The sequence below is a fragment of the Pyrenophora tritici-repentis genome, chromosome 3 (genome assembly GCF_003171515.1).
Source record: "Pyrenophora tritici-repentis strain M4 chromosome 3, whole genome shotgun sequence".
NCBI classification, from domain to species: Eukaryota; Fungi; Ascomycota; class Dothideomycetes; order Pleosporales; family Pleosporaceae; genus Pyrenophora; species Pyrenophora tritici-repentis.
The window spans coordinates 1,603,850-1,625,061 of record NC_089392.1 but is presented as its reverse complement, the minus strand read 5'-3'; the positions used below and the strand labels follow the sequence as shown (position 1 = coordinate 1,625,061).

Genomic DNA, 21,212 nt, shown 5'->3' with positions numbered 1-21,212 from the left:
CCGAGGACCTTGGAATAGTGGTGGTAGGCATGCATATCGTGCTAGCATTGTTGCTGTAGGGTATAGAGTATGCTGAGTGCGTCCAGAGTAGACAAGAGTACTTAGCGTGTGGTGGGTTCGCTGCTGCTTGTGGTATACAAGAGGTATTTTGCCAATAGCCTCGAGCCTGTGTTGTGAGGGAACGGTTGGAGATGGAACATGACAACATCAGTGTTACAGAGTAAACAGCGCATTGATGGCCTCTAGCTCGTGCTGTGAGCAATTGATTGGCTCTCCTCTCCAGATACGTGCAAAAAATGTCAAGCTCGACTCGCCTTCACTTCCTTGCTCTTTCCCAATGGAAAGTCGCGGTGACCATGCGGACCCACTTAATCTTAATGCGCTGTTTGCTCGCCAATACAAAAACTTCGTGATCGATTTTGGACCGACTCTTCAGCTACCTCGCCGAATCTTGCCCTGACCACTGGATTTTCTTTGAATTCTATTAATCTTTGCTAATAAGGGTAGACATTTACGCCATGGCCTCAGGTAAACAGCGACGGAAGCGAGCGTTAGAAAAGAGCAAGAAACACCAAGCGTTGGAAGAAGAGCGCAAGAAACAACGAGCTTTGGAAGAGTACAAGAAAAAACAAGCGTTGGAAAAGTGCAACAAACTCCGAGACGGAAGTCGCGACCGGCGCAAACGGATCATCGCCGCGATGATCGGTGAGTCCCGTGTCTTTCAGGGCAGAATCAGGAAGTGTGGAGAGCGAGAGAGTGACGCCAGCTACCTCGAGGACATCCAACGGACCTACAATGACGGCAAAGCCCAGGTATACTGGACGGACGGTAGTGTCCAGGACGGTACCCTAGGCGCCGGAGTAGTCTGGGAAGGAGAGGATGGGAGCGGCTGGCATGAAAGGAAGGTTCGGCTTCGACGAGACACGGGCTCACCAGTGGACGCAGAGCTATACGCCATCAAGACGACGCTCGAGCACGCGGCAGAGGGGAATGTCCGGGTCCGCCATGTTTGGATACTCCCCGACTGTTTTGAAGTGCTGCGAGGACGAATGGCTCTACCGGGCCAACAAGATATGGTATGAGCAAGGAGGAGAGGAATAAGAAGATATGATACCGCCGCCGCCACCAGGAGCTCCTCCATCTTCCCCCTACCCTCCTCCTCCTCCTCCACCCTCTTTTCCTCCCCCTCCCAGTTCATCCTACTTCATCCCTCCCCCTCCTCCAGGATCACCACCTCCACAGCCTCCTCCCCCATCATTATCTCCTCCTCCTTCTTTCTACACCCCGATCCCCGCGCCTCAACATCCGCCTTCTCCCGAGTCCGAAGGCTCTGACGAGATAGACCTCTCTGACGGCTAGCATGTCGTGAGAGATCTCTGAAGAGCTGGAGGCACGAGGGTAGGGCATAGGCCGGAGGCGTTTTGTATGACGTACGAATGTAAGATATTGGGGGATCCCCTACCCTACGGGGTGTAGTTCAAGAGATGGTGTCGAGATGGAGTCGGAGATAAGACTGATCTTCCTCGGCCCGGTTCCTGCATGGCGGGGTCGCACTAACTTAAGATCATCTGGACTGCGATCGCGACAAAGACCGAATACGCCACCATCGGCAGCACATGCATCACCACCTGCAAGCCGAATCCTCAACACCACGAGAATGGCGCATTCGCCTTCATCCGGCGTCATGATGCCGCCACGCTTCTCCATGGAGCTCGATCGCACAGATCCCGATGTGCCGTTCCGAGCCTCGCAGTCACATGTCCACCACACATGGGCCCGCACCTTCCACTCCCGCCCAGAGCTCTATATTCGACCCCAGAGCTTACAGGAGATCCAGAAGGTGGTGAATCTTGCGAGGCGCATGCGAAGACGCCTAGTCACTGTGGGATGTGGCCATTCACCTTCAGATCTGACGTGCACGTCGGCATGGATGATCAACCTCGACGATTACAAGCAGGTGCTTAAGGTGGACAGGGAAAACAAGACAATGACGGTGCAGGCCGGAATACGGATGCATAACCTCAACCTCCAGGCCAAGGATCATGGTTTGACGATGCCAAACCTTGGCTCCATCGACGTCCAGTCGCTGGCCGGCGCAATCTCGACAGCCACGCATGGCAGCTCGTACAACCACGGCCTGCTCTCTGATCGCGTGCAAAGCCTGCGGATAGTACTGGCCAATGGGCAGGCAGTACGATGCTCTCCTCAACAGTCGCCAGATCTCTTTCGCGCCGCCCTGGTATCTTTAGGCGCACTGGGGATCATTGTCGAGATCGAGTTCCAGATGGTGGAGGCTAACAATGTCGAATGGGTTCAGACAATACGGCCGATGGAGGATGTCCTGGCAGAGTGGGAGAACGGGCTCTGGACAACAAGTGAATTTACGCGAGTCTGGTGGCTCCCGTACATGAAACGTGCAGTTGTTTGGCGGGCAGACAAGACCAAGAAGAAGGACCGCAAGGCGCAGTACAGCTGGTACGGCGGTAGCATCGGCTTCCATACCTACCATATTCTTCTCTGGATCTCTCAATATGTACCGCGCTTCCTCCCTTGGGTCGAATGGTTTGTCTTCGGCATGCAATACGGCTTCAAAGATGGCGCTATCGTCTCCGCTGTTGGTGAACAACGCACTGAACTCCTTATGAACTGTCTCTACTCACAGTTCGTTAACGAATGGAGCATTCCTCTCGAGAATGGCCCCGAAGCTCTGACCCGTCTGACAAACTGGCTCCATGGTGACGAGCAATCCTCTGGTATCCCGTTCAGCACCAAGGGTCTCTATGTCCACTCGCCCATTGAAGTCCGCGTCGCAAACACCGTCGGTCGAGAACCTCGTCCTTTCCTTGACACTTCGTTCCCCGATCGGCCCGCTTTGTATTTAAACGCCACACTTTACCGTCCTTATGGCCAGGACCCTCCTTGCCGCGAACGCTACTACCAAGCCTTTGAGCACCTTATGAAGGAATACAAGGGCCGACCCCACTGGGCTAAGAACTTTCAATCTGTCGATCACGCCTACCTCTCCACGGCCTACGGCAGCGATCTGGACGAGTACAACCGCATCCGCAGCGAAGTCGACCCGGAAGGCATGTTCCTCGGCGCCTGGCACCGCCGCACCATTCTACCCCCCAAGTCAGAAATGCCTCTCCTCCCTCTCGAAGAAAAGGAAATTCTGCGCCGTGATCGTCGCTCCGGTGGTCAAGACTGGATCGGCGAGCAGGCGCGCTGGTTCGATGGCGGTGTCGACGTATTCGAGAAGGCTGATAGCGAGTCAGGAGAGAGTTTCGATCTCATGGCTGGAGCAGAGGCGGAGAACAGCGTATTGTTAGAGGGTTTGAGCGATGAGCTGGTAGTCACGGAGGAGAGCTACTAGAGTATGGTTGAAGGTCGGCGGTATGCGACTGAGGAGGGTTTTATAGGGACGAATGTCTTTGACAAGATGTAGATGGTGTTGCGGAGGCGGATAGGGGTGTAAGACGGAGTGCACTGATCAACATAGACCTGGCGTTCTCTATAACCTTCTGGAAGGGGCATAGTCGTTAGTGCGCTGGATTGGGCATGGTGTGTCCTTGATGCGCCCGCTGCGGCTTCCCCCCACTGACGATCTCAATGCACATCAGACCTCCCCTCTTTGCTCTCCTTTCAGCTTCCTTATTTTAGCCATGACGCGCGTCTGCATAATCGATTTGAGGGGGTTTCCAGTACTGCCTCGCCTCAGGACACTGATATTCCTCGCAGATCCCACATCAGCTCAACAGCAGTTGAGTTGATCACGCGTCACAATGGAGAATAGATTCAAAAATGGGGGTTCGAGTTTCGATTAACAGAGAGTATAGAAGAGAAAATCTACTGCTTTTGTCACTGGAATTCAGGAGAAAACTAAACGCAGCACAATATTGCAAAGAAGACTAGATGCACCAGGTCAAATACAAAGCCTTTTCCCACCTTCTAGACACTACAACTTTGTTTCACACCCACTCACAGGAGATGAATTGTTTGGCGTACGCGCAGAATTTTCCATCTTCTTTACAGTACCACAGTACCTATCCTTGGCGTACCAAACTGAAGAACCATCGATTACATGATTTTGACGAAAGCTCTGCCGGACTTTTCCACTCTTACCTCAAACGTCTTGCTCTGTTTCGCAACGCTGAAGGAGAAGATAGGCTTCCTCTCAACTGCAACGACAGGAGACGCAGGGATGCATGGACTTGCTACAATGTGAGATTTGCTCAAGCTGAAGTCTAACCCCGTCGGAAACCCGAACAAGGACAGGGGCACGAACGGCGCCTGCTGAGCTGGCAGGGCTATGCTCTGCTTGGGTAAACGAGTACTAGAGGGTATTTAGTCATCAAAGAAGGCTCCTACGGCTCTAGAGCGAATTTCCTCTCTAGCACGTGCAGGGACAGTAGCTTTATATATGTACATGGGAAAGAGAAAAGCAAGCATGTTTGAAATACAAAGAGAAGATGAAAGGCGGACAGCAGAATCAAAAACGCGAAGCCCGACCGAGACTCATCCTGATACCCAGAAACACCAAGGATGCATATTTCAAAAGACATAGAGTGGGTATCAATATAAGCCGCAATAATGCCTAGAATAACCCGTGAGCGACCGGGTCTAGCACAAAGCTATATTAATAACACTCCTGTCTTGATCAACAGGAACTCTTAGCCACCGGAGTGCCCTCAAACTAACCTCAGGCGAACTTCAACAATGAGATCGGAAATTGCAACCAAGATGGTCATAGGCGTCAGGGAGATGTAGGTAGTTATGGAAAGTCACCGAAAGCCCGGTTGTCACAAAGCTAAGCCACCTACTGTACAATATAGTACCCGCCACACGGTAACAAACTTCTTATCGACTGATCGGCCTTCCTTCTCATTCCGAGATCGCGGCCCACAGGTAATCTATCAAGTAGCTTGGCATTGCCGCCATTTGCTTGGCACAACATAACCTGGTTCGAAAACTTGGCACGGAACCCGCAGGTGATTTTTGACATTGCTCCATTTGAGACTCACAAGTTACACAGGATGATTATTTACAGATTGTACGAGCGGGTGTATTGATATCTACAAGACTGTGAATGGTACTTCATAGTACTTATACCGCTAACTTTCTACCAAGTACGCAACCCATGGGGATTTTGGTAACATCGGAGCATTTCCAAGTTACCTCGCCGTATGCTACGGAAGATGAGATCTCTCTAGGAGGTTTGCACGTAGATCTCAGAGCTTCCAGAAGACTGGTAGCCCTCTGTGGCGACGATCTGGTAGTAGTGCTGGCCCAAGTTCATGCCGTAGCGAGCCCAGGCGTTGAAGTGAGCTTGCATGTTCACGCTGCCACCGACGCGCTTTTGCGTGCGGACAGACCTGAAAATGTTAGTATGTTGCTAAACAAGGTACAATCATGTCTATTGCTTACCAGTACTGTTGAAAGGTCCTTGTTCCGTCAATAGAGGGCTGGTTAACACGAGTAGAGGTGGCGATATCGTAGGTACCGCCGTCAGAGCTGAAGCTACCCTTGCGCGTAGCTCCGCTGCTGGGGTTGTAGGTGCCGTAGGACTCGATAACGTAGTACTCCACAAGTGGGTTACGGGTCCATCCGTACACAGCAAGGTAGCCGTTGCCCTGGGGTTGGAAAGATCCGCCGTAGTTGATCACGCTGAGAAAGGAGGTTAGTTATCAGCATACTGGGTTGGGTAAACTTGTATCTTACCGGCCAGTTCCCGGGTTCCATCCCTTGCCACCAACGAAGTTGCCGGTGTTCCTCCACGTCACGGAATACTTGCTGCCCTCGCCCATGGTGTACTGAGCAGAGCCACCGCCATCAGTCCACCAGGAGTAGAAGTAACCGTTGTGGTAACCCTCAGAGCTGGGAGTAGACTGGCGCTTCTCGAGGAGAGCAGTGGCATTGCCACCATCGCGCTCAACGAGGAAGTCGAAAGGAGCAGCGAGAACGCTGGTGGTAGCCACGGCGGCGAGGAGGAGAGACTTGAAAGAGACCATGATGAGTTGGTTTGTGCTGATCTGTGCTGGATGCAGTGATGATACTGATTGCGAAAGGCACTGATCTTATATGTCCAAGTCCAGTCCCACCTAAGCCTGAAGTCCTGGATGAACTCATGAAGGGGGGTCATGAGTCCTCATCTCGCCTAGTGACTACTTCCGTCTTGGTATCAACTATGATGGTTGGTGCGAGCCCTCTCCTTCCACAAAGACTAGGTAGGCTGAGCACTGACCAGAATAACAAGTATACTCATACGGCTGGCATACCGGTCGCTATCGAGCCTCGGCAGCAATTTTGATGAGATAACAATAGTACTTAGGTCCATTTTCCCTGTGCACATCTGCACAATACAATCAAAAAGGAATCTCTGTGCCCGGGCTTTACGCGCTTTCAACCCGGTTCAGAGGATGTTAATATAAACTTACGCCACTAATCGGACACAAGGACGCGACCCCAGACTATTCGGATCATATAAAAGCTTGTGAAACGCATCCTGCGAAGTGGCTGCGCCCTAGCAATGCCATGGCCAAGAAAAAGCAGACACGTGATGAGATATTTGGGGCTACCAGCGGGAAACCTCGGCAACTTTCTGCATTACCACCGGATGAACAGCCTGCGCCAAGAGAAAAGCGGATCCGGTCTTCTACCGATCCCAGTTCACACTGCCAAGAAAGGTGGGTATCACAAGCGGAGATGAAGCGCGGAGTGCATGGGTGGATCTTGATGCCGGTAAGTATAGGAGAAAACCTGGAAACCGTAGAAGATTCCCGACAAATCACGAAATGGAATCCCATGCTACCACGCATAGAAATCCGGAGCAATACTACATGCGTAGTCCATGCCCGGGTGGGTTGTTGACAACACCTGCATCCTGCGTACCTACTGTAGGTACTTGTATCCGCACTGGTCCATGATAATCCGATCCACTGTGAATAGTGGAAGTAACAAAAGCACCAATGGAGTCATGATAACCTCGGTAAATGACCTGAATTCTATCCAAGCTTCTGACCTACTGCAGCACAAGATATTTAGCGCCACACGATAGCATTTAGTCTAGCACACAGAGCCCCGGCTACCGAAGCCCATCAGGTGGGCAAACGGGTCCTCTTGTGGCAAAAACTACGGTTATCAAGATACAAATTGCAAGCATGCCTAGCGCAGATGTCAAGCCGGTAGATATGGCAGTCGCGTTGGTATCGATAACCGCCCACTTACTGGTAGCTTCCAGGCATACCTAGCTATGTCAGATGAGTAACATGCTCAAATCTTACAGTCCCGACAGTCTCAGGATATCGGACCTGACGCAAGAAAACATGAAAATCGCCTTGATATGGTAATAAAGTGCCTGTATTGAACGGCACCTGCGTTATGGCAAAGGATAAGACAAGTGACATGCGTCAATGCTCATTCAGGAAGATGGAGCGGTCAGGAATGATCTATCCATACATTGATTTCACAGTGAACCTTTCTTCGCTGTCATGATCGGATCCTACACTAACATCGTACTAAGATTTCAACGGTGTCCGCAGAAAAGACAGACGTAACACAGGAACACAATAAAGCACTGATCTAGTTATTGGTTTCCCTCCGAAACCATCGCTCGCAAACCCTTCGATTCAGTTTCCGAACCACCGTAACCCTTCCCTTTGCCACCGACTACCACGATCGCGCAGGTAGTAGCGTCCATCATTGCTATTGTTCCAGTGCTAAGGACGCCCAAGAGATCTTTCAGCTTCACTCTACAGATACGGATGTTCTGGAGGAGCACTGGGGGATTCAAGACGTTCTGCGCTTCGGATGAGCCCCTGAAAAGACTCGAGCCCGCATTACCACGCTCGAACGTACTGAAAACAGACCTGTGAATACGATCGGCTTCTTGGAGGAGGGCGCTGGTCGAAAACAGTTGGCCAGTTCATCGAGGAACTAGGTCAATGACTCCACTCAAGCAACTCTTCTTCTGCAGACGCTTAGCAGAGGATCGGACGCCCTCTGCACACTACCGGTAGCCGTAAAAACAAGCTTAGACTGAATTATGTGCATCGCCAAAGGCAGCTCGAACCAGTTGATAGCCTCACATCAATTATGCATCTGGCCAGATTGCGCGTCCTTAGCCTTCTTCGCAGATCTATCGACACGGAACACGGGTGCGCTGGAGTCGGGTTGCTTCTCACCTATGAGAGAAGCCCGCAACGGGATATGGCGCCTTGTTGCATTGTCGCCTTCTGATTCTCAGCGATCTTTTCAGAGTTGCTATTGTGAATGTCCGTTCTGCATACGTCATGGTGACATCGATCGCTTCATCGAACGCACCTGGAGACTCATAATAGACTCATTGTGGACAGTGGGAGTCGAGGGAAACTGCTTGATAATTTTACGCTGTACTGCTGGCGTTTTCGCAGGCTTCACCTTATTCTTAGGGTCACAGTGGCATACAAAGCCATCGCCTGTTGAGCCTCCTCAGCCTGGGCTGTCACATTGGAATTGCTTGTGCCTTCATCTCCTTCTTCTCCATTTTTTTCTGATCACAGGTTAGGCAAGCGTGCTTCTTCTCTTGCCAGTAACATTTCAGACCGGACGGGGTGGGCGCAGGTTCTTCGAAATATTTTACATTCTACTTTGTTCACTCTTTAAAAGCGTCATCAGTGCGACCTGGAACTTTTGATTGAACGTTTCTTAGTTGGCTTTGCACAGGGTACTGTGATTATAAAACATCATCAAGTGTTATGAAACATCTAGTGCAAAAAACAATTACGAGCTATCTTCGTACCTGATGTTCAAACGTACCTAGCGTTTTTATTGCTAGTTGATACATTTAATAGCTTTACTTGGTAGATGGCAGCTGTTTCTCCAAGGTAAATGGAGTTGATCATAGCAACTAATGATGCGCAAATTCCGTGTGAAAAGATCAACCTAAATTTCAGCATAATCATATTTAGGTCAAAATTGAATCCAAAAACTTAGATGAAGAGTATGCTGGCAGTGCCTTATGATTTGAATACCCGAGTGTATTATCACGATCTAGTTGCATAAAGACAACTTTAATCCCTCGTCGCTACATGTGTACTTGTGCATTGTCTTATCATCGTGCAACCTATAAGGTAGCCATCTAGCATATTTACTCAGTTCGAAGCTGGAAAAGATGTCTCCGGCGCCCTCTTAAGTGCCCCCATGATCCCCTTTGAGGCCATATCCTGGAGCCGCATTTCCTCCCCACTCAGTCGGCCCCACGCCCCATATATGTCCACCGTGTTGATTTTATCATTTGGATTAAGATGTAGCTCTTTCATGAACACAGCAACCGTAGTCGTACCAAGCGTGACTGTGTGGGGCAGAATTCGGCTGCTTAGTACGCGTTGAGCTGTGCATGCGGATGGTAGCAGCATGGCGCCGCGCTTCTCGCGCTCCAGGTCAACCATCTTGAGAAATGCAGCCACTACTGATTGCACAGTTGCTTTTTCATCGTCCCTTGTTCCCAAAACATTCAGGAATGCGAAAAGTGACTCACTACCAAGGCGCATACGACCTTGCTCGCAAGTCCAGTCGGCCGCATCCATCGTATTAGAAGCTATCCTTTGTGGCAAAGCGAGACTGCTCATCTCGCGCTGGAATGTGGCGTTATAGGGGTTTTTGGGTGTATTTTCGTTACTCGTCATTGGAGCTAGAGTCTGAGTTACATTTTCGGTCTTCTCCTTGCCAGTGGGCGCTTCGTCTGGAGGATGTAAGTTGACCTTGTACCGAATGACAGTGTCAACGGAAGATGTGTCGTCTGATCCAGTTGTTGATTCATCTGTAATCTCTCCATTCTCCTCATTTTCAGACACCCAGCCATCCACCTCCTCAATTTCAAACTTGTAGTGATTCTCTTCATTTGCGTACGTCTCGGTAGACAGGGCGCTGTTGCGATAGGGCGAGCTACCTGAACTAGTGGTGTCGTTGAACACTTGACTCAAGTCCGACTTTGTGGGCGAGGCGATCGAGTCGAAATCGGATTCACCATCGTCTTGAATAACGTCAACATCATACAAAAGCTGCCCATAGTGGATACAAGTAATCAAATTGTCGTGTCCGATCAGAAATATCCGCGAGCCCATGAAGCTATCCAGGGACGAGTTACTTGCATATGAATTTGGGACGTTGTTCTTGGCTTCCAGGATACACTTGGGTGAAGAGTGGTCGAGATACGGTACAAGTGCACCATATTCTGCTGACGGTTCCGAAATCGTCTGCGACCCGGTTCTCAGTTGCGACTTCAAATTCGACGGCTGTGTCTCGAGCAAATACCGCTTGGAATATTCGCACCGCATCCAAGCTGACAGGCACGCGAAGATGGTGTCCAAAGGTTGGCCCACCACAAGCATCCGCAGTTTTCTTGTATCGAGAATCTGGGCAATTGGAGCAGTTGCGATCGCCAGAACCAAGCGCACGGGCCCAAAATCAGTCGGGATTAAGGCTGTAAAGCTTTGCGGCTCATCGATTTTCGCGCAGCTAGAAAGCCGGACAATTTCCGAGTTTAGTGGTTTATCCGCCTCAGAGCTAGAAGCTTCGTGGAGCTTATCAGAGATGTTCGATGTCGAAATTGGCACTTTGGGCTCATGAACAGCGTCGTTGTCTTCGGTAGTAGGAATAGAATAGATCGTGGGAAGCTGGTCAGAAGAACAGCATGCGACTATCCCGCAATCGACAATCGCCGCAGGAGTGAGAGTGGAGCTAGGAACCATACTTTGGGGAGTATGCGTCGCACTTAGGGTCGCCGTCGAAGTCGGTGGCAACACGTGTTGCGTAGAAGTGCCTGCTGTTGACATCGGTCTAGTGAAGTGTTCGGGTTCGATGATGCCGACCACTCTGTATGTTATGTGGCTGACAGCGATATCATGAATAGTGGCGGATGTAGCGAGTTTCCTTACTGCCTTCTTTGTGGTTTTCTTTTGCCTTGTCATTTGCGCTTTAGTAGGCATCTCTTCCGAGGAGGGGAAATGCTTGCTAGTGGATGTTGTCTGCGGTGACTGTGCACGTTTGCGATTAGACCTGCGGTATAAATATAGAAGTAGGTGGAGAATAAAGGTTTGCGCGGAAATAGGAAGCAAGAACTGCAAATATAAGTTGCCACGGTGATGTAATGACCCTGCACGATGGGTGAAAGGTGCAAGGCTCACAACGGTGACTCGCTCCCATCATGTAACCATGCTTTCATAGCCTATGTCAAAGGTCACAGTCTTTTAAACGGGCAATTTTGTACTGAGAAAATAAGATCAGGACATGGAATTTTTCTGAAGAGGGTAGCACGATACTTTGTCGAATAACAGCACCCCTTCGCGGATTTTTCAACCTCATTACAGCTCTGAAAACCCGAGGAATCTGAGAAAATGAGAGTGTGCTGTGTGAACGACGTACGGATAAAGGGTCATCTAAGCTGATAATCTCCCTGACCTACATAGAAGGTACATATGAAGTCCCCATTGCTCAGATGCCATACATGGCGCAGTATCATTTCAAACGAGATTTTTGGTCCTTGGATTATGATCACCTGCCATCGGATCAAACCGTAAAATGGGATGTAAGATGAAGTAGGATACATTTTGTACGAGTGTCTAGAAGATCCATCGATACTAGAGAAGTGGAGTAGTGCGCTTCAGCTTCAACTGCAATAAAAATTACGACGAAGGGGATCAAAGACTCTTGAAGTCCGCGTGTCATGCAACATAAGCACTGAGTTCCTACCGTTCGGAATCTTCACCTTACTGTGTTGTATGCAGACGTGTTCAATGGTAATATGTTCCAAGGTTTCAAAGGGCATCTCTGGATCAGAATTTGCAACTCGTGGGCATCGGGGAGACCTTATCTCAAGAAGATGGGCTCTGCGGTAGTTTGTGAAGAACCTAAACTGACAGTTGGGCAGTCGTGAGTCAGTGAGAAACACGAGGATAAAGAGTTTGAACGTAATCCGTCAATGTTTGACTCGATTCAAGAGGGTGAAGATAGCCTGGAGCCATGATACGCCTTTGATCACATAGGCTAAGCTGGGAGATTGTCGTCTGGTCACATTCAAGGTGCATGTCAGCCACTGGTGTCCCTACGTGATTCATGATCATTCGTTCGGACAGACAAACGCAAACTCTTCGCAAAACCAATCGTAAAATGTTACGTAATTGGTAAGAATAGCGTGCTGGTTAGGGTCGACCGTTGGTTTGATTACACGCTAGACCAAATGTGTACTAGATAGCCGCCTAGATAGACCATGACGCGCCCAGAGACACCTGGTGTCAGATATTCACTCTCATCTAGAATACTGATGAAATGGGTAATGATGGTGGTAATATTGATCATTGATTGTGTCTTTGTTCTGTCTACGGTTGTGGGCACACCTAGGGGGTGCCAAGCCTTCCTGTGATCCGATTGGCTCTCACAGATGCTAGGTCGCGCTAGTCTAACCTAGCGTCTGTACGCTCTCATCTTCAACAGTGCTATTATCTGACACCTGGATTGTTCCTTCCTTTTTCTCCACAAACACTTTCCATAATCATCACACTATACTAAACACCAGCTTCTACAATACCCCCACATGAGACCTACTTGTGACATAAAAGACAGTGGCTGCAGAAGAACATGGCCGCCGGTCACTCGCTTGATGCAACACAGCTATTATTCTCGTAGGATCTCCAAGTTGACTATTTACTCTCTTTAGTCAATGACGCAAAGCGCAACTTGACATGTATATTTCCATTCCTCCTGTCAGATATTCACTCTCATCTGGAATACTGATGAAATAGATAATAATGGTGATGATATTGATGATTGATTGTGTGTTGGTTCTGTCTACGGTTGTGGGCACACCTGGGGGGTGCCAAGCCTTCCTGTGATCCGATTGGCTCTCTCAGATGCCGGGTCGCGCTAGTCTAACCCAGCGTCTGTACGCTCTCATCTTCAACAGTGCTATTATCTGACACACCCCTTCAGCTTGGACGCTCTTCACGCTTGCAAGCTGGGCACTTAGTCCTACTCAAGGCTTACCACGAGATTTTCAAGTTTCTCTTGAATTTCTTCTAGCGGTGCCGAGTTTCTCGCCAGGATTTCCTTAGCGGGGACTAGTCCTAGTTGTTCTAGGAATTCTGGCCATTTGTTTGGTGGCAACGATTTGGTGAGACCGTCGGCGATCATATCCGCGGTAGGTATGTACTCTACGGAGATCCGGCCTGTCGACACCTCCTGTCTGATCCAGTGATTGTGTATGTCGATATGTCTGAGTTTGGTTTGAAGCTTTGAGACCTCCTCGGTGACTAGGCGAATAGTCTGTTTGTTGTCGCATTGAATGGTAATACCAGGGGTCTTAAGCTGGATGTTCAGCTCCTTAAGGAGACGGGACAGGAATAGAGCTTCCTTGGCTACTTGAGATAGAGCGAGGAGCTCGGCTTCTGTCGTTGATGTTGTAACAGTGTCTTGTTTGTTGGCTTTCCATGCGATGAGCCCATTGAAGAGCTTGATCGCGTAGCCCTGTGAGCTCTTCCTGTCTAGGGTATTGTCGGCAAAGGAAGCATCGCTGGCTATCTGTAGTCCAGTGCCTCCTCCGAGTTGTAGCGCGAGGTGCTTTGTCGCTAGTAGATATTGGAGGACTCGGTCGGCAGCGTCATGGTGCTCCGGTCCTGGGTTGGATAGAAAGCGGGCGAGCCGCGACGTCGCAAAGGCGATGTCTGGTCTGGTGGTCACGGCTGCGAAGAGGAGCGAGCCTATCTTGCGCTGGTATTTGTTGATCTCTGATAGGGAGGCGAGGCCGTCTCTTGGTAGTAGTTCGGCAGTCGCCATCGGCGTGTCGTGTCTAATGTCGGTACGGTCGGCCAGTCTGCTGATCTTGTCTGCGTAGGCCGCCTGCGATAGCTGGATCGTCCGCGCCTTTCGGTCTCGGATAATCTCGACGCCGAGGAACCATTGTAAGTCGTTTCCCCCAGTAAAGAGATATCTGTCCTGGAGGCGGGCAATTGCCTGCTGGGCGGATTGCTCCATGTCTTTGTGGTATGCGAGTATGATGTCGTCCACGTAGAAGAAGATAATGATGCCGTCTTTGATGAGACAGCAGGGTTCGTGCGGTACTTCCTGGAACCCGAGTTCTTTGAGAGTGCCTGTGAACTCTTTCTGCCAGAGGAGCGGGGATATGCGCAGTCCATACAATGCCTTGTTTAGCTTAAGTATAGTGCCTGGCTTCTGATGGCCGCGTGGCATTCTCATGAATACTTCTCGGTCTATTGTCGCATGCACGAAGGCGTTTGCCACGTCGTACTGTTTGAGCTCTAGGTCGTACTTTGCCGCAATTGCGGTTAGCATTCGGAACGATCGGCTTGCGAGTGTTGCCGCGTAGGTGTCTTGCGATGTGATGTTTCGCTGCTGATCACCGCGGACGACTAGTCGTGCCTTGCACTTGAGTAGTCGGTGATGCTTGTCAAGTTTGTAGGTGTATACCCACATGCAGTCCAGGATTTGTTGTCCTGTTTGCTTGATTTTCTTCATGGGGAACTCTGTCCATGAGTTCATTTGATGGTGGCTTGCTAGATGGGACTGTTCTGCTTCTTTGAATAGTTCTCCCATTGGGTGGTCCTCAAGCTTAGTTCGGCATGTTGGCAGAGGTGGTAGCTGACTGCGATGGGGCTTCAAGCCTTTGGCGAGCATTCTCACAATCGCAGCCTTGTCCATAGCTACTCCTCTGTATTCTCCAACCTTTCCGGCCTGGGTACCCGCCATGAACGCTGCTGCCCATGGGGCAGTCTTAGGGGTTCCTTGTCGATCCTTCTCATCTAGCGATGCTCCTGCCATTAGCCGCGCGAGCAACGCTGCGGGTGGCGGTGTCGCCGGAGGTGTCGGGTAGCTGTCCCGGATTTTTCTCCCTTGGTAGTATCCTGGCTGGTCGCCCTCGCTGTCCTGAGCGAGTGACTCCTCCGGTGGACTGTCCTCATAGAAGGACTCCGTCTCTGGTTGCTGCGCTGGTGTTGGCAGCTCAATGGTCCTCACGTGTGTCGCGATTTCTTCTAGCGTATTGTGCATGAGGTTGTCCATTAGGTCTTCGGTTTTGCCATCGAAGATTGACTGTTCGTCGAAGACGACGTCTCTAGTGCTCATCACTTTGGCGAGTGACGGTATCCAGATTCGGTAGATGTTTGATGACCGGTATCCGACTAGGTATCCGATCCATGCCTTTGGGTCGAGGCGTTGTAGGCGCGACTTCCCTCTGTGGGTGTCGTCTGTCATGGCGAAAGCTTTGCAGCCATATGCCTTGAGATGAGTGAGGTTTGGTTTTCGGAGAGATGTGACTATTCCGTTGCTGAAAGCTACTCGTGTGAAGAAGACTTCGTATGGTGTCTTCCAGTGATTGTTGTAGTTTGGGGTTCTGTTGTAGAGATAGACTGCGGCTCGAGTGATTTCTGGCCACAGTTCCCAAGAGAGATTGGCGTCAAGTCGCATTGCGCGTGCCTTCTCCTTGTTTACACCCCCTGAGCGCTCGGCTCCACCGTTTTGTGCCTGTGTGTCTGGGGCTGAGGGCTCGACTCTGATGCCCTGTGTTGCCAGCCATCGCTCGACATCTGGCTTAACAGTTGTGATCTCGTTGTCAGACTCTATGGTCTTAACGGATATGTTGTAATGGTTCTTCATAAATGAGAAGAAAGTTGTGAGCAGCCGGATAATAGACTTGGCTGTCCGGTTGTCGGTAAAGTATAGGTCCCATTGGAGGCCTGAGAAACGATCGGTAATGAGCATTTGGCTCTTCTCTTTTGTGATCGCCTGGACTTCGTATGTATGGAAGTCGATAGCAAGTCGCTCTCCTGGGCCTTCGTCGTTTGTTCGCGGTAGGCGTCGTATCTGTCTCTTGGACTTGGCTCTTCCGCAGGAGTCGCATTGTACTGTCGTCACCCCTTGAACTCGCACCCCCTCAGACTGCTGCACGAGATGCTCGATTGCTGCTGGTCCCGGGTGGCCGAGTCTCTTGTGCCACAGCATCGCTGAGGCCTTCTTTGGTCCTCGCTGCGTGCGTGCTGTGATGGCTTTTGTGTGGACAAATGCCTGGGCTAGAGGATTGTACTCTAATACCCACTGGCCAAAATTTTCTAAGAGGTTGCCAATAACTTGATCGTCTGGTCCTCGTAGGTTGGTTGGGTTTGATTTGGTATCCCACCAGATTCCTCTCTGCCGTAGCAGTCGGAAGGACACTAGATTGCATACGATCTCTGGGCAGATTGCCACATCTCGCAGCACTAGCTTTGTTGTCCTATGCTGATGTTGCAGCGTGATGTCTGTGGTCCCGTATCCCCGTATCCAAATCTTTATACTACCAGCCCATATGTAGTCTCCTAATGATGACGGGCGGTAGTTGTATATCCGATCTGGATTGTTTGTGATGTGGCACGTCGCTCCTGAATCGAGAATGAATGATCGTGCGAGAGGGTACGTGTGCTCGGCTGTCCCACTCCGTGCGATGGTAGTGAGCGCGGCGTCTACGTCCGTAATCTTTCGGCCTTCTAGTCATTCGATTGGTGACTGAGAGTACTCCGGCGTTGGTGTATGTGATTGTTTCAGAGCTGGCGTGCGTGTACGGGATCTGCATTGTCCGCGGATTAGCCCTTGCAGCTGTGTGTCATTCTTACATTTAAACTGTACTAGTTCATTTGTAGCTTCATTTGGTGTCCACCACTCTGGCGCTAGGTCTGGATTGACATAGTAGCATGCTCTGAGTTCATGATATTGATAACACGCTGGGCATTTCTGCCCGGAGGTAGTCCCTTCACTTTGCGCTGACGACCGCTTCTGTGCTGGCTTTCTCATGGCTTGTGAGGTTTGTGGTTGTTTACGAGGACGTCCCCGATACTTTGTTTGCGAGGTATTCCCCGGATTCAAGTTGGTAGATGGCGCGGTGACCCCACTGCTCGGCGTCCCGCGCAGTGGCTGGTAGGATGCACCTCCAGCGAGAGTTGTATCATCATGTGTGCTTTCATCGTAAGCTGCCATAGCTGCTTTGTGCTTCCCTGATCTAGAAAGGGGATGGTGCATCATCATGTGCTCTCGGAACCGATTCATCATCTCCTTTCGGCTCATCCCAGCTGCCCATCGTCCGTTCTCTTGGAAGTTTACGGCCCAGATAGGTGCTGTTTTCTGGACGGCCACCAGAAAGTCCTTTGACATCGCATCAAGTTGTGACACTTCTGGTACGCTGTATACTTCAGCTTCCGTGGCGGCTTGGTCATATTCCGCCAGCCACGTGTCCCATTGATTTGGGGTCCTCATTTGTTTGAGGGATGCTAGGTATCTTTCTCTAGCTCGCTCCTTCTCGGTGCGATCGCTCACTCCAACTGTAAGCTTCAAGTTTATAATCCACTCGCGAAGTGTCTTGTCTGGGAGACAGCATGTGCGTAGTAGGTGCGGTGACACGCTTGATTGAATCAGGGTCATGATGTGCTGGAAGCTTGACTGCTCCTTTTCGTATTGGTGTCGGTCGCTTTTGTACTGCTCCATCGACATGCGATAGTACTCGAGGTCTTCTTTAAACGCTTTCTGTCCGCTGTTTGATAGTTCGCTAAGTCTTCCTGGCTCTTCGATGCCAGAAGCTGCTTGGTAGTCAGCAAGGATTGGGATTCTAAGGTCGGTAGGCCTCCGGAGGGGCTGAGTAGTAGTCTTTGGGTCAATCTTATCCCAAATATTGTGTGCCATGCAACGCGCTTGCAGTTGTAGCATCCAACCGGTGTAGTCTGACTGGTCGCGTAAAGTCACGGTCGCGTCGCGGGTGGTAAATGTGGTCATTTTGGTAGGTAGGTAAAGATAGTGAGACTCTTAATTGTCAGATATTCACTCTCATCTGGAATACTGATGAAATAGATAATAATGGTGATGATATTGATGATTGATTGTGTGTTGGTTCTGTCTACGGTTGTGGGCACACCTGGGGGGTGCCAAGCCTTCCTGTGATCCGATTGGCTCTCTCAGATGCCGGGTCGCGCTAGTCTAACCCAGCGTCTGTACGCTCTCATCTTCAACAGTGCTATTATCTGACACCTCCAAATCTCTATCTAGACCCCTGCAAGTTTTCTCGTTTCGGCTTAGCGTGCGTAAAGTTGCTTCTCGTCTTTTCACCTTTCCGGCTTAGTAATTTGTTCTTACGAAGTTGTGCATTCCTTCTGATTAAATTTACTCTTCATAAGCTTACCGGACATCTTCCGCGATTCTTCGATCGTATGATCTCCCTCCCTCCCGAGACACGTTGAGACAGATGATGTCAGAAAGGCTCGGCCGAGCTGTCGGTCAATTAAGTGAGCGATGATCTGAGATTCGGCGTCTTGGGGGTGTTTTGGTTGGAAGCGGTTGTGTCCTCAGAACCTTTAAAAGGAAGGTCATTGACTTCCAAGAGTTCCAGACAAGGTACTGAGATTTCTACGTCACTAAGGGCTAAAAGGGTTACTGTGGCTCGCATGGCGCTGCTCCCGGATTTATAGAGATTAGTTCGGTGTCCGATGGCTTTCGCTCGCTCGAAGAGCTGTTAACGCTCTTCGGATCGCTCGGTGAAGCCTTCTTTGTCGGCCTCTGGCCTCACATTATTCCAGCCTGGCAAGACGGAATCCATGTTGTTGTTGCTGTCGTGTATTTGTAAAAATATATAGACAAAAGTATCTTGGACTGATGGGTATTGTCGAGTATAGTCTCGCGAGATGAGACAAGATCCTGGCTTCAAAAATACTTTGTGTCTGAGGAAGAAAGACGGAGCTAAGCACTGAAATGGGGTTTTTATTGACATCCTGGGGTGTACCTACCGTCCTACCATGGATGATGGAGGGGCTCGTGGAAGAGAACCTAGAAGAACCCCCTGCCATTATACGTTGGTAATCAGGGCAGCGTCTATGGTACGGAACCATGGAACCGGCAAGTACCCACAGTATGTACCATGGAAACCATATTCGGATGTCGTCGCCTGACGTATACCAAGGGTAAAACGGCTGTGATGCCTGTAGGGTACGAGTCTTCGTAGCCATATACGCACGAATTGCGTCTAGAAATGATGTTTGAAGGTTTCGATAGGACGATGAACAATACATTTATGCTCCTGCTGAGTCGCTCACAGGACATGGGCTCTAGCTGCGGTCGGAATCCGAGTCGCACCTGAACCTTACCAGCGAGAGAGATAGATCGACAATTCATATAGTAGCCTTGACAGAGTAACGGAACATGAAGCATGTACTTGAAAATAACAAAGGTAGCGCAAGTCGAGTTGTGCATGTCGGGAGCTTCGTGTTCGAAATTGTTCAGTACCTAGGTAGCGCGGAAGAAGGTGACCCACTTGATTAACTACTGTACGTCTACGTCAACTAATTCAATCATTAACTAGGTAATCCGTCGACCCCACAGCCACCGAGCACTGCCGGCACCATCTTAGCATTTTTTGCATCGCATCTTATGGTGCACTACGCATGTATCATCTGGGCTGTAATATCCATGGCTGACATCACTATAAGTGCAACAAACGGAACCCTCTAGGCGAATACCTACATCTGTAAGTAGTTATCGGCCCAGGCTGTGAACAGGTAGGTATTGATGCATCACCTTGATACGGGATATGCTGCCGTATGGAAAGCACCGGTTGGCATGAGGTTTCTTATCGACACATCTGTTCCCTCTGTTTTCCTCCTACTTGCGACCGGAGCAACTCGGTTGCAGACCAAGGCATGCAATTAGGAAACACAGGCGGCTTGAGGAGGGCTGTGATCTAGGCACCCCGATTTCAGTGGTTATCACGCCGATCATATCGCGTGTACCTAATCCTCCGCATAAGATTCGCATCATGACTTAGACTCAGTTGTCTTGATAGCTGGTCATGTCATCCAACAGGACCTCGGAGAACGGAACATCCTACTCAGAGTATAACCAAGGTCATTGGGTGTTAGCAAGAGCAGCGGGCGATGCGAATACGACACCAGGATCTTCTGTCGCAATTTTCTAGTAGCTTTTGCTTAGTGGTGAATTGGATCACTGGATATAGAGAGAAACAAGCGTTCTCGCTGACGTGGGGCAATAATCTTCAAGTATCACGAATGCGGTATTAGCAAGATCACAATGGTGAATCATCCATTCCTATTATTTTACTCGCTAGAAAGAACCAGCTCTGTTCCATAATGCGTGTACTACATGTAGTAGAGTCCCTTCCTGTGGCCAGATCAGCAAATGTACTTGTCTGCACGTGCTAGATGGGCAGATGAAGTTGCATATTGGGCCTAAACAACAACGTCCTCGCAACCTGCCCTACATCTATTCGTAAAGAAGCGCAAAGCTGGCTCAAATGAGCATCATGTTTATTCGCAGTTAAGATGAAAACAAGGATCTCATGTGCCTCTGTCAAATTTGTAAGATGTTTGCTCTCACTTTCACTTTCGGTCATCTCCACCTTCACCATCGGTTTAGCGCATTTTCTCTCCCTCTTCTATGACATCAGCCTATAAATCGTCAAACTCACAGACCTAATTCCAAAAAAATAGATTATAATCATGAAGCTCGCCATACCCATGAAGCTCGCGATAGCCTGATCGCTCAGATCGACGTTCTGCGCCCTACTCAGTTATCCGTTGATCGCCACCCAGCACCATGACGCACGAATCGAAATACTGGAGGGAGCCAACTATCCTCATAGCATCCCTCGTCATAACATTGCTTGTCTTTGTCGCACGAATGGTGGCGAGATGTGGTATCGCAAAGAACGCTGGCTTGGACGACGTACTCGTGAGCATAGGGATGCTACCATTGATCGGGCTGAGCATATTGACAATACTTGGTGGGACTAGCGACTCTTCGTCGTGGCAATGGCTAATTTACAGTCAAGGCATAGGCGGCTATGGTAGCCAGTTCGGCCCAAATGATTTTACTCCTCATATCATGCAGGAGGTGGCAAAGGTACTTTTCCACATGTCACAACCTTTCCTACCCTGGTACTAATCCATCAGATCAAATTCGCTATCATCATCAATTATGTAGCAGCTTCTGCGATGATCAAACTGTCCATCCTCTGCTTCTACCGACGATTTAGCGGACCTCTTACGTACATCTGGTCTTACTGTACGTGTATACCAGGCACTGCCTACATTAGAAAAAGGCTGACAACTAGTCTACAACTAGGCATATGGGGTAATATCATTTTTTGTATCGCAGTCACTTTCTTTACCTTAGTCAGTGCGATCGTCTGCAAGCCGGTT

General features: G+C 49.8%; 8 protein-coding genes across 8 annotated transcripts; 3 read left to right on the top strand and 5 right to left on the bottom strand.

The window, feature by feature from the left end:
* Nucleotides 1-518: 518 nt before the first annotated feature.
* On the top strand, nucleotides 519-1,082 carry PtrM4_079860 (DDRGK domain containing protein; the record flags this gene model as incomplete). The annotated part of the gene is made up of 1 exon (XM_001940865.2): nucleotides 519-1,082. One exon carries the CDS (start codon nucleotides 519-521, stop codon nucleotides 1,080-1,082), a length of 564 nt encoding a protein of 187 aa, XP_001940900.1.
* A 575-nt stretch (nucleotides 1,083-1,657) lies between these two features.
* PtrM4_079850 (D-arabinono-1,4-lactone oxidase) lies at nucleotides 1,658-3,373 on the top strand (the record flags this gene model as incomplete). Its single annotated transcript, XM_001940864.1, has 1 exon — nucleotides 1,658-3,373. The coding sequence occupies one exon, from the start codon at nucleotides 1,658-1,660 to the stop codon at nucleotides 3,371-3,373; it is 1,716 nt and encodes a 571-aa protein (XP_001940899.1).
* Nucleotides 3,374-5,206: 1,833 nt separating this feature from the next.
* PtrM4_079840 (uncharacterized protein) lies at nucleotides 5,207-5,332 on the bottom strand (the record flags this gene model as incomplete). Its single annotated transcript, XM_066106404.1, has 1 exon — nucleotides 5,207-5,332. One exon carries the CDS (start codon nucleotides 5,330-5,332, stop codon nucleotides 5,207-5,209), a length of 126 nt encoding a protein of 41 aa, XP_065963342.1.
* Nucleotides 5,333-5,714: 382 nt separating this feature from the next.
* PtrM4_079830 (uncharacterized protein) lies at nucleotides 5,715-6,008 on the bottom strand (the record flags this gene model as incomplete). Its single annotated transcript, XM_066106403.1, has 1 exon — nucleotides 5,715-6,008. The coding sequence occupies one exon, from the start codon at nucleotides 6,006-6,008 to the stop codon at nucleotides 5,715-5,717; it is 294 nt and encodes a 97-aa protein (XP_065963341.1).
* A 3,120-nt stretch (nucleotides 6,009-9,128) lies between these two features.
* Nucleotides 9,129-10,727, bottom strand: PtrM4_079820 (uncharacterized protein; the record flags this gene model as incomplete). The annotated part of the gene is made up of 1 exon (XM_001940860.2): nucleotides 9,129-10,727. One exon carries the CDS (start codon nucleotides 10,725-10,727, stop codon nucleotides 9,129-9,131), a length of 1,599 nt encoding a protein of 532 aa, XP_001940895.2.
* Nucleotides 10,728-13,002: 2,275 nt separating this feature from the next.
* On the bottom strand, nucleotides 13,003-15,987 carry PtrM4_079810 (uncharacterized protein; the record flags this gene model as incomplete). The annotated part of the gene is made up of 1 exon (XM_066106402.1): nucleotides 13,003-15,987. The coding sequence occupies one exon, from the start codon at nucleotides 15,985-15,987 to the stop codon at nucleotides 13,003-13,005; it is 2,985 nt and encodes a 994-aa protein (XP_065963340.1).
* Nucleotides 15,988-16,559: 572 nt separating this feature from the next.
* On the bottom strand, nucleotides 16,560-17,781 carry PtrM4_079800 (uncharacterized protein; the record flags this gene model as incomplete). Its single annotated transcript, XM_066106401.1, has 2 exons — nucleotides 16,560-16,585; nucleotides 16,632-17,781. 2 exons carry the CDS (start codon nucleotides 17,779-17,781, stop codon nucleotides 16,560-16,562), a joined length of 1,176 nt encoding a protein of 391 aa, XP_065963339.1.
* A 2,826-nt stretch (nucleotides 17,782-20,607) lies between these two features.
* On the top strand, nucleotides 20,608-21,135 carry PtrM4_079790 (uncharacterized protein; the record flags this gene model as incomplete). Its single annotated transcript, XM_066106400.1, has 3 exons — nucleotides 20,608-20,913; nucleotides 20,964-21,075; nucleotides 21,125-21,135. The coding sequence occupies 3 exons, from the start codon at nucleotides 20,608-20,610 to the stop codon at nucleotides 21,133-21,135; spliced, it is 429 nt and encodes a 142-aa protein (XP_065963338.1).
* Nucleotides 21,136-21,212: the final 77 nt, after the last annotated feature.